This window comes from Nyctereutes procyonoides, unplaced genomic scaffold, assembly GCF_905146905.1.
Source record: "Nyctereutes procyonoides isolate TBG_1078 unplaced genomic scaffold, NYPRO_anot_genome, whole genome shotgun sequence".
In the NCBI taxonomy this organism is placed as follows: Eukaryota; Metazoa; Chordata; class Mammalia; order Carnivora; family Canidae; genus Nyctereutes; species Nyctereutes procyonoides.
In genome coordinates, this window is record NW_026575028.1 from 1,372,510 (window position 1) to 1,384,933 (window position 12,424).

The 12,424-nt window shown below is 42.7% G+C and overlaps 1 protein-coding gene across 1 annotated transcript in view; it reads right to left on the reverse strand.

The window, feature by feature from the left end:
• The window catches only part of CACNA1C (calcium voltage-gated channel subunit alpha1 C), a 754,651-nt gene that overhangs the window by 18,620 nt on the left and 723,607 nt on the right, over positions 1-12,424 (reverse strand). Inside the window, 4 exon segments of the mRNA XM_055315403.1 lie at positions 373-725; positions 2,212-2,346; positions 2,737-2,864; positions 5,232-5,333. Of these exon segments, the coding sequence (XP_055171378.1) occupies positions 373-725; positions 2,212-2,346; positions 2,737-2,864; positions 5,232-5,333 (718 nt within the window).

The window sequence follows — 12,424 nt, forward strand, 5'->3', positions numbered from 1 at the left end:
GGCCAGGTGTGTGCAGATTTGGGAAAGTCCGGGGGAACAGAGTCTATTGTGTAGCCAGGATACCAACATCCTGGGGATCAGGGGCTGGGTTCCTCTGCTTGGGGAGCATGAGAGAGCATAGGAGGTCTGTCCAGAGGTACACACCACAGGACACTTGACTGCCACGGGGCCATGCGCCTTCCCCCAAGGGTGGCTACCACAGGTCGTCAAGGGCAAGATCAGGAGGCAGCATTTACCTATCTCTCAATAGGGGAAGGGGCAGCAGCCTCCACCCCAGCTCGAGGGGTGAGTGGTAGGCCTGGGGGCCAGACTCTACCCCCATGCACTCAGGGCCCCTGCACATGGGCCCTGGATGCTCACCCTCCCGCTTACCTCTTGGAGCTGAGCTTCCATGCAGCCTCCTGCACCCGGCTGGCAGGAGACAGGGGGGTTCCGTGGCCCTCGGCGGTGCTGGCAGCGCCAGGGTAGCCAGAGGGTGGGGGGAAGCGGCCCAGGACAGTGTTGTTGGCGTTGTTGATGTTGGCATTTGAGCCGGTGGACGAGTAGCTGCTGGGGGTGAAAGTGGAGTCCACCAGTTTCTCGTGGGATGGTGACTCGGCATCACCTTGGCTGTTGGCCGCCTTATTGATGTGCAGTGGGCGCTGGGTGGTGAAGGTCTGGGGGAAGGCGCTCCTGCCGTCGCTTTGGTAGTAGCTGACGTGGTTGCCGAACAGGCCACCGGCCCTCTGGAGGCAAGACGGGAGGGGTGGGTGGAGGCGAAGGTTGTCTGCCTTCCAGAGAGCGCGGCCCCACTGGGCAGCAAGGGCAGTCGGGGAGCTCTTCACCTGCATGGCCTGGCAGCGGGAGAGGGAGGGACCCATGGGGTCCCCTCTGAGACTGCTGGGGCACCAGGGAGGGACCTCTTGAGGGAACTGGTCTGGCAGGAAGGCTGCTGCCCTGGGACGTTCCAGCAAACCCCCGAGGACTGAGATTAAGTTTCAGGGATCAGTGTGGGGTGGCGAGCTTTGGCTACTGCCAGTCGCTTGGTTTGGCAGCTGTGAGTCTGCCAGGCACTGGGAGGGCTGTGGGCAGAGGGACCAGAGGTTCTAATGAGAATTTTAAAAATGGAGATCCAACCGGCTCGTTGAGCTAGAAACTATGTTGGCCAAATGGTTTTGAGAATAAGGAGGACACATTGACTCCATTAATTATTCTATGGCCTTCTCACCCCCGGCAGGATTCTTAGAGATTTCAAATCGGGGCCCACCATTTTTTTCCCTTTCCTTGTCCTGGGGTGAGTGGGCAAGTAGCTATCGGCATGTTGGTCTGTGGGGTCTCACTGGGGCAGTGTTAGCATGGCGCTGTGTCCCTGAGGCCATTCGGCGACAGACATTTCACAGTGATGAGAAGGAGGATGGTGATGACAGGGCAGCCACGGGCAGGGCAGGCTGTCTTCCCTCCCCGTGACCCCACAGCGCAGGACCCCTGAGCCGGGGCTTGCAGGGCAGCTGTGAGCAGGGCTCTGGTGCTGTCATGGTCAGTGGCTTCTCCCTAGCTTTAGAGGGATTTTAGCCAAACACCTTCAGGGTCCACAGGGACCACAGTGAATGCAGAGAACAGGATGTTAAGAGTTCCACCATTCTGGGAGAGTCGGGTTGTTTTCCACTATTCGAACTGACTCAGCCTCCATATCCAGGAGAGGGGAGGGAAAGAAGGTGGGAGGGGACTTTTGTGACCTGGAGAACACATGCTTATCTCAAGGGGACAATTGCGGCTGGGCTCTACTCCTCTGCTGCCATGTGGGGAACATAAGTCAGATTCTCTGATTTTTAAAAGAGAAGTCAGAGGTCTAGATTTTTATTTGAATGTATCAGATTTCTGAAAGTTGGCAAACAAAATAGGTTAGAAGTGGCCAAAAGGGGCCCCACTGCTTTGCAGCTTCTAATGTAGATGCTTCTTCTAGGAAATATTTCCCTTAAGAAAACAGCTCCTTCCCTCTTTCTCCGAAAGCCAGTGACATTCTATGAGTTGCCATGTCCTGGGAGCCCAGGCTTCAGATGGAGTCAGACTTGGAGAGGGCAGAGGGATAGGAAGTAGCTGAGTGGGAACAATTTGGAATCTGCCAGAGAGCTCAGGGCTTTCTCCCTGGATTTTCTTGGCAGAATGCCAGCCCACCCTCTTCCTTCAAACTGAACCTTATAAAAAGAGAGCACTCCTGTGGCATCCACCTACCCTGAAGATGTCGTCTTCAGAGGCGGCAGACACAGCCTCCTTCATGGCCTTGTCCACCTCCTCCTCAGCCGTCAGATCTCCAGAGATGGCCCGTCGGATCTCAGGCCCGATGTCATGCAGCGTGCGCAGGCCAGCCTGAAACCCAGAGGGACAGCCAGCCGCCTGACCCACCACCTCTGCATAATGCAGGTGGCCCTCCCAAGGGTTTATCTGTGTGAGCTAACCAGGATGTGCTTCGGGGCCTTGCTTGTCTGCCTCAGAGTGGAAGAATCCATTTCTCCACCCAAGAAGGATAAAGGCACATTGGGAAGGGGCTTGGAACAGGCAGGACTGAGGAAGGCAAGGTGTGTGGGAAGCAGTGTGTTCCCCCTTCAAACACACACCTCTGGAAAGGCTTGGAGCTTTCTGAAAGTTTCCTTCTGGAGAGACCTGGCCTCCAGCCCACTGCTGAGACCCCTGGCCAGAGGTTGGAAGAAGGTGACCAGGCCCTTCCTTAGGGTGTGGATCCCTCTCCTCGCCCCTTACCTGCAGGGATAGGGCGTTCCTCTGAGAAGGCTTGCCCACCAGGCCCTGTTCTTTGCGCTTCTTGAATTTCCGGAAGTACTCTTGGATTAGGAAAGTAGCATAAAACTTGCCAACCGTGACCTCATCATCTGAGACAGGAGAAGAGAGGACACAGGGGAGGTTATGGGGGAATTCAGTTGGGCTTCATTCACTGTTTTCAGCATTCAAGCTTTCTTAAGGTTTTTAGACTTAATTTTTTAAAAAAGAGGTAGTCCTTTCACGTGGTTCAAAAAGGCAAAAATATATTAAAAGGTGTACAGTGAAAAGTCTCTCTCCCACCCTTCCCCCATCTGCCTAGTTATGATCTTTTAATAGATAACCTTTTTAAAATTAACTTCTTATTTTTCCAGAGAATCTTTCTGCAAATAAACAAACGTATTCTTAGCCTCTTCTTTTTTTTTTTAACAGAAGTAGCCTATTGTCAAAATTCTCACCTTGCTTTAAAAAAAGCAAAAAGGTGTAAAAACCCTTAAAAAAGTAAAAAAAACCAAAAAACCAAAAAAACAAATAAACCTGACATAGCTCACTAATTTTTTTTGATCCCAAAACTTGAGGTGCCCATTATAAATTGACCAGTACCCTAAGCACAAACAGCTCTACTTAAAAATGGGGTTTGGTAGAAGTACCTTTCTTCTCTGAGTTTTGGTTTTTCTTTCAACCAGACAGATTGGGTTTTCTTACCACGTGGTTTGGCTGGGCCCCTGCTGGGCTTACCCCCAAGTCACACAGGACACAATCAGCCTCTGTGTTGGGAATGAACCAGGTGGTGGAGAAGCCAATAAATCTCCAAGGACAACCCTACATGTCCTACAAGTAGCTTTCTTCTCAGGGAAATGAGCCTACAGGACAGCTGGTAGGTTAGATACAAGGGTCTGAGATGGTTCTCCTACTCCTAGTTGTCCCTTAAGAATAGCCAAGTCACAACAATCATGACCTTCTACATGGCAAACGCCTCATTCCCGTGTGGGAAAGAAAAATCTGAGTCCTCTGTCTAGAGTAGCCAGTGAGGAAGAGCTGCAGGGCAGAAAGAGCATGGATTTCTTTTGTCCCTCAGACCTGGGTTTGAATTCCGAATCTGCCGGGTACTCACCCTATAGCCCTAGGTCAGCTACATGGCTTCTAAGAACTTCAGTTTCTTGAGCAAACTTCACAGAAATGTTATAAGGATTAAATAATGTATGCAAAACATCACGTGGTGTTTGGCCTGTCTAGGTAAATGACTTTTCACTGAGCTCTAGTCTCGCTTCCTTTGGGAAGTGGTTCTCAGTGGGGCTGGTGTCACATTTTAAGGAGTAATTTGGGAACGTGTGGGATTTTTTTAGTTGTCATAGTGTGCTGTAGGCATTAGGTGGTTCGAGATGTGTGCCTTATAACACAGGCATGCTTTGCACAACAAATGATAGATTTGCATTCTGCTAGATGTCCATGTGGGGAAATAGCCTGTTTATAATTACTTGAGCTAAGGACCTAGCTTCATTTTACATATGATCAGAAAATGATTTTTTGCCTGGTTTTAATATATCCAGAATTTTCCAGGAATATAACTGCTGCATAAATTGATAGAAAACCATATTTTACTTTGTTTCTGCTTCACCAAGATGGCTTTACATTTTGGAAAGTTGTATCCCTGATAGCAATGCTCCTTGTGGTATCTGAGTCACCTGCTGTACCTGACCCACTTATATCAGTCTGCATGTGTTCTATGTACATGTGTGTGTATTATATTATTTGTGCATGTATGTACGTATATGTATGTATACATGTGTATATATTATGTTATTTAATATACTTAGTTATCCTTTACTTCAAAATGACAAATACAAAAAAAAGTCAACATAGTCAGTATTGTCTTACTCAATATAAGTGGATGCATGAAAGTATTTAATCAGTTAACTGTAACTTCTGGCATAGTGCCATAACCCATGTCTGAGCATGTATATATTGAAAAACATTTGATTTTAATGTATTTTATATTAAAGTGTTATATTAATATTTTGGAAATTATATCTGTTGGAAGGTTATGATTTTCATTCAGGATAGTAGTAGGTACATTATAAACTGTTCGTTATAAAAAGGGGCTCTGGGTTTGAGAGGGTAGAGAAGTATTGCCCTAGGAAAAATGAAAAGAGTTTCAACCAAGAGGTGATCTTGGGGGAACTCTTATTCTGGGTCCTCATTATTTCCAGAGCAACCTTCCTGGTAGTTTATGGGGAAACCTATACTTTGCAGAGTTCCCTTGGAAATTCTGGTCTGTGAAATGCATGATTAGACCAGATTTCCAACCTGATATCTTGTATTTGAGTTTGTGAAGGCATGGCCTTCACCCTCGTCCCTTCCAACCAGTAGGGCCTTAGAGCCCCATGGGATGAGCCTGGGGGAAAGCAGGCCTCCCACAAGCCTCATGGACTCAGAAACCAGGCAAGAGCCAAGAGGGTGGAGATCCAGGGAGCACTTACCACCCGCTGGAGGCACCACTTGGTCCAGCAGTTTCATGCTGGTTCGCTTCCAGATCTTCTTGATTATGGCCCGCAGCTCCTCGTTGGCTTGTTCTAGGTTCCCTGGGGGCAGAAAGATGCAAGGCTGAAAATGATCATCAGTCCCTTGGGGGCCCTCCCGTGCATAGGTAGGTCCCTCTGTGCAGACTGGGAAGCTTCCTCTGGTGGCACCTTTGCCCACAGAAAGTCCTCGTCTATCATCTTCACTTTCTTTCTCTGCAGTCTGCACATTGTCACCTCCATCTTCTTTCTCTTTGTATTGCTCTCCATGCTCCTACTTCCCCTTCCCTCCATTCCCTGTCCAGTGCCATTCCTTTCTCTTCCTCCCTGCCTGCTGCTTGGGCCAGCCAGTGGCAATGCTTCAACCCCACATGCTGCTTCCTCATGAGTGGCACTTGGAGCGGACCAGATAACTTGGCCGGACTGAGCTCAATGACCACCTGCCAGAGTATGAGGGGCTGCTCTGGTGCCCGGCACTTCTCATGGACCTCCATGGGTGATCAAAAGTTTTCCCCCCACACAAAGCATCCATATGCAGGGGGACCTTGAGGTCAAAGCTCGTTGCTGAGTGTCCTGTGGGGAATAGGTGGCAAAATGTCAGTGTAGAAGCAGGAATCAGAACACACTGGGTTCTGTTTTGGAGATTCTCTGGGTCTACTTTCTCGACTGGTGAAACAGGCTTAATTTGGTGCCTATCCCATGTGGCCTCTGGGACACTGGTGGTATAGTAGCTGTAAGAGAGGATGTGATGGGCAGTAGTCTAAGATTCTCTTAAGTTATCTCCCATCACCACTGATATATATACACACACCCTACTTGGTTCCTGGGCTATGATGGATTTTACTCCTGTGATTAGATTATATTATGTGGCTCCTATTGCCTTAAAATAGGGAGATTATCTAGATGGACCTGACCTAATCACATGAACTCTTTAAAAGTAGAGAGTTCTCAGGTGTAAATTTCCAGTTAGAAAATAAGTAAATCATGGGATGCAATGTACAGCATGGTGACTATGGTTAATATTGCTGTACTGCATGTTTGATAGTTGCTAAGAGAGTAAGTCTTAAAAGTTTTCATCATGCACAAAATTGTAACTATATATGGTGGTGGATGTTAATGAGATTTACTGTAGTGATCATTTCTCAATATATACAAATATGTAGTCATTATGTTGTACATCTGAAATTAATATGTTATATGTAAATTATGCTTCAATAAAAAATAAAACTAATAAAAGAAGTAATTCATGAAGGAGATCAAAAGATAAAAGTAGAGACTTGTCCCCAGTTGGGAGCAGGAGGAGTGAGAGGTGACTGCTGTGGCCTGGGAGAAAGCACACACAGATGCTGTGAATTGAATGGAGAGAGGCAGCCTCTGGGGGGCCCTATGGTCCCCAGCTGAGAGGCAGTCCTACAATGGCAAGAAATGAATTTTTCCAAAAATGCGATAGGAGCCTCTGGAAGAGGACACATGCTCGTCAGTACCCTGATTTTGGCTTGGGAAGACTCTTAGCAGAGAACTCAATTAATCCATGGCTGGACCCCCACCTACAGAACTGTGGGCTAATGACTAGGTGTTGTTCAAGCCAAAGAATTTGTGGTAATTACACAGCAATGGGAAACAAATATAGGGATGTTTATTGCTACTACACAGGAGAAGCAGCAAAGTTGAGAGCTCTGGTGTTAGATTGTCTAAGTGGCAATCTGCCCTGTGGCCACACCAGAGAGGCTCCCAACAGGAGTAAGCAGAGGTGGCAATGGACGGACAGTGATGGGCCCCTGAGTCTCCTGTCAGATCCAAACAGTACATGGAGCCAGATGATAGTCCTGGGCATTCCAGTTATAGAGGCAATCCTTCATGGTTAAGTGTCCTTCCTGGTTAAGGTAGTTAGTGGTTTCTGACATATGCAATAAAAGAGTCCTAATTAAAATAATGCTCAAATATCCTTGCTTATTTTCTGTAGTGGGTTAAATAGTGTCCCCACCAAATTCATGTCCACATGGAACCTTAGCATGTGGCCTTAGTTGGAAATAGGGTCTATTGCAGATGTAGTGGGCCCTACATCCAGTACTACTGGTGTCTGTATAATAAGAGGAGAAGATGCAGAGAGACACAGGGAAGAAGTCCATGTAAGAGGGAAGCAGAGACTGGAGTGATAACGGCTGTGGCCAAGGAACACCAAGCACTGCTGGCCCCTACTAGAAGCTAGAAGAGAAGTGTGGAACAGTTTTTTCCTTGAGCCCCTGGGAGAAACAAAGCCCATTGACACTTCTCCCACTCAGTAGGTTGTCTTTTCATTATGTTGATTTCCTTCACTCTGTGAAACTTCAGTTTGATGTAAGTTCATTTGTTTATTTTAGCTTTTTGTCCTTGCCTGAAGAGACTGGTCTAACAATATTGCTAAGACCGATGTTGAAGAACTTACTGCCTATATTTTCTTCCAGGAGTTTTATGGTTTCCACTCTTACATTCAAGTCTTCATTTAAGTTTAGTGTATGGTGTAAGACAGTGGCCCAGTTTTATTCTTTTGCATGTAGCTGTCCAATGTTCCCAACACTACTGATTGAAGAAACTTCCTCATTATATATTCTTGCCTCTTTTGTCATAGGTTAATTGACCATATATGTGTGGGTTTTTTCCTGGGCTTTCTATTCTATTCCATTGATCTATGTGTCTCTGTTCATGCTGGTACCATACTGTTTTTGATTAATACAGCTTTGCAGTATAGTTTGAAATCATGGAGCATGATACCTCTAGCTTTGTTCTTCTTTTTCAAGATTTCTCTGGTTATTTGGATTTTTTTGTGGTTCCATAGACATTTTGGGATACTTTGTCCCAGTTCTGTGAAAAAATGCTATTGATATTTTGATAGAGATTACACTGAATCTGTAGATTGCTTTGGGCATTATGGACATTTTAATAATATTAATTCTCCCAATCCATGAGCACAAAAGATCTTTCCATTTATTCATGTCTTCAATTTCTTTCATCAATTTTTTTAAATAAAGATTTTATTTACTTATTTGAGAGAGGGAGAGAGAACACAAGTGAGAGGAGGAAGGGCAGAGGGAGAGGGAAGAGCAAACTTCCTGCAGACTCCCTACATCAGGGAGCCTGATGCAGATTCTATCCCAGGACCTTGAGATCATGACCTAAGCCAAAGGCAGAATGCTTAACCTACTGAATCACTCAGGTGCCCCACTTTCATCAATGTCTCTTTTTTTTTTTTCATCAATGTCTTAAACAGTATTCAGAGTACAGGTCTTTCACATCCTTGGTTGAATTTATTCATAGATATTTCATTATTTTTGATGCAACTGTAAATGAAATTGTTTTCTTTTCTTCAGTGATAGTTACTAGTGTTCAGAAACACTGATTTCTGTATATTAATTTTGCGTCCTGTGACTTTACTGAATTCATTTTTTAATTCTAACAGATTTTGGTGGAGTCTTTAGGGTTTTCTCTATATTGTATCATGTCATCAGCAAATAGTGACAGTTTTACTTTTTCCTGTCCAATTTCGATGCCTTTTATTTCTTTTTCTTGCCTAATTGTTGTGGTTAGGACTTCCAAAACTATGTTGAATAAGAGTGGTGAGAGTGGATGTACTTGTCTTGTTCCTGATCTTACAGGAAGTAAGTATGAGTATGATGTTAGCTGTGGGCTTGTCATATATGGCCTTTATTATGTTGAGATGCATTCCTTCTATACTCACTTTGTTGAGAGTTTTTTTTTATCATAAATGAATGTTGAATTTTGTCAAATGCTTGTCCTGCGTCTATTGGGATGATCATATGATTTTTATCCTTTGTTTTGTTAATGTGAGGTATCACATTGATTAATTTGCGGATGTGGAACCATCCTTGCATCTCTGGAATAAATCTCACTTGATTGTGGTGTATGATCCTTTTAATGTATTGTTGAACTTTGGTTTGCTAATATTTTGTTAAGATTTTTACATTTATATTATCAGAGATATTGCCCTGTAATTTTCTTTCTTGTGGTATTTTTGTCTGGTTTTGGTATCAAGGTAATGCTGGCCTTGTAAAATAGGTTTGGAAGACTTCCTTCCTCTTCAATCTTTTGGAATAATTTGAGAAGAATAGGTACTAACTCTTCTTTAATTTTTGGTAAAATTGACCTCTGAAGCTGTCTGGTCCTGGACTTTTGCTTTATGGTAGTTTAAAAATTACTGTTTCAATTTTATTACTTGTAATTGGTATATTCAGATTTTCTATTTTTATGTGTGTGTGATTCAGTCTTAGAAGGTTATGTCTTTCTAGGAATTTATCCATTTCTTCTAAGTTTTCCAATTTGTTGGTGTATAATTGTAGTAATCTCTTATTCTTTGTATTTCTGTGGTGTCAGTTGTAACTTTTCCTTCATTTCTGATTTTATTCATTTGGGTCCTCTCTCTTGAGTTTGGCTATTGATTTTATTGATCTTTTCAAAGAACCAGCTCTTACTTTTATTATATTTTCTTTGTCCCCCCCCCATCTTTATTTTATTTATTCCCACTCTGGTCTTTATTATTTCCTTCCCTCTACTAATGTTGGGCTTTGTTCCTCTTTTTCTAGTTCTTTTAGGTATAAAGTCAGATGATTTATTTGGGATTTTTCTTGTTTCTATCATCATGAATTTCCTTCTTAGAGCTGCTTTTGTTGCATCCCATAGGTTTTGGAAAATTGTGTCTCCATTTTCTTTGTCTCAAGGTATTTCTAAAAATTTCCTGTTTGATTTCTTTGTTGACCCACTGGTTGTTTAGTAACACACTGTTTAGTCTCCACGTTTGTGTTTTTTTCCAGTTTTCTTCTTGTATTTAATTTCTAGTTTTTTACCATTGTGGTTAGAAAAGATGCTTGATGTGAAATTAATCTTCTTCAACTTATTTGTTTTGTGACCTAACTATCCTGGAAATAGCACTCGAATAGACTGTGTATTCTGCTGTTTTGGATGAAATGTTCTGTATATATCTATTAAGTCCATCTGGTCTAATGTGTCATTTAAGGCCAATATTTCCCTATTGATTCTCTGCATTATTTATCCATTGGTTAAGGGGAATATTAAAGTTCCCTACTGTTATTATATTACTGTCAATTTCTCCCTTTATGTCTATTAATATTTTCTTTATATTTTTAAATGCTCCTATGTTGAGTGCATAAATATTTACAAATGTTTTTTTTTTAATTTTTATTTATGATAGTCAGAGAGAGAGAGAGAGAGAGAGAGAGAGAGAGAGAGGCAGAGGGAGAAGCAGGCTCCATGCACCGGGAGCCCGACGTGGGATTCGATCCCGGATCTCCAGGATCGCGCCCTGGGCCAAAGGCAGGCGCCAAACCGCTGCGCCACCCAGGGATCCCCAATATTTACAAATGTTATATCCTCTTCTTGGATTAAACTCTTTATCATTGTGTAATGCTCTTCTCTGCCTTTTGTTATAGTCTTTGTTATCTATTTTGTCTGATATGAGTATTGCTTCATCAGCTTTCTTTTTGTTTCTGTTTCCATGGAATATCATTTTATTGTCTCTTCAATTTCAGTCTCTGTGTGGCTTTAGATCTGAAATTAGTCTCTTATAAGGCAGTATATAAATGGGTCTTTTTAAAAAAATCTATTCAGCCACTGTATGTCTTTTGATTGGAGCATTTAGTCCATTTACACTTAATGTAATTATTAATAGGTATGTACTTCTTGTCATTTGATCAGTTGTTTTCTGGATGCAATCCTTCTGTTTCATTTTTCTTCTTTTGGTCTCTTCCATTGTGTTTGATGGTCTTCTTTAGCTATGTTTGAGATCCTTTCTCTTTATTTATTTTTTGTTTACCTATTGTAGGTTTTGGTTTTTGGTTAGCATGAGGTTCATAAATATTGACCTATATATGTATAGCTGTCTATTTTAAGCTAATAGTCACTTCAGTTTGACACATCCTAAAAGCACTATTTTTTACCCCCCACAACATTTTATGTTTCTAACATCCTATTTGACATCTTTTAATTGTTTCAAAAAAGATTTATTTATTTATTTTTTGGGGGTGAGGAAGGACAGGGGGAGAGAGAGACTCTCAAGCAGATTGCCTGAACATGGAGCCAATGTGGGGCTTGATCTCATAACTCTGAGATTATGACCTGAGCCAAAATCAAAAGTCACATGCTTGACCAACTGAGCCACCCAGGCACCCTTGCCATCTTTTCATTTTGTGTATTACTTAACTACTTGCTGTAGTTATAGTTAAATTACTATTTATGTCTTTTAATCTTCATGCTATCTTTTTAAGTTGGACAATTTACTGCCTTTACTATATGTTTTCCTTTACCAGTGAATTTTTTCTTTCATATTTTTCTTATTTCCTGTTACAGCTTTTTCTTCTTTTGCTTAAAGAAGGCCCCGTAACATTTCTGGTATGGTTGGTTTAGTGGTGATGAATCCCTTTAACTTTTGCTTGTCTAGGAAACTATCTCTCCTTCAATTCTGAATGATAACCTTGCCAGCTGGAGTAGTCTTGGTTGCAGTGTTTTCTTTCAGTACTTTGAATATATTTATCCCACTCACTTCTGCCATGCAAAATTTATGCTGAAAAATATGCTGACAGTCTTATGGGGGTTCCTTTGTACACAACAAGTTGTTTTTCTCTTGCTGCTTTAAAAATTCTCCCCTTGTCTTTAACTTTTATTTATTTTATTTTTTTAAAAGATTTTATATTTATTCATGAGGGACACAGAGAGAGAGAGAGGCAGAGAGAGAAGCAGGCTGCATGCAGGGAGCCCGATGTGGGACTCAATCCCGGGACTCCAGGATCACACCCTAGCCCGAAGACAGACGCCCAGCCACTGAGCCACTCAGGCATCCCTGTCTTTAACTTTTAGCAATTTAATTATAATATTTCTTGGTATGAGTCTTTTTGGGTTCATCTTGTTTAGGGATTTCTGTGCTTCCTGGAACTGGATGTCTGTTTCCTTCCCCAGGTTAGGGAAATTTTCAGCCATTATTTCTTCAGATAAGTTCAAATAACTTCAAATAGGCCTCCCCACTCCTTTCTGGAACTCCTATTATGTGAATGTTAGTACACTTGATGTTTTAAGAACTATTTTGATTTTTCAATTAACATATACTTATATTATTAGTTTCAGAGGTAGAATTCAGGATTCATCTGTTG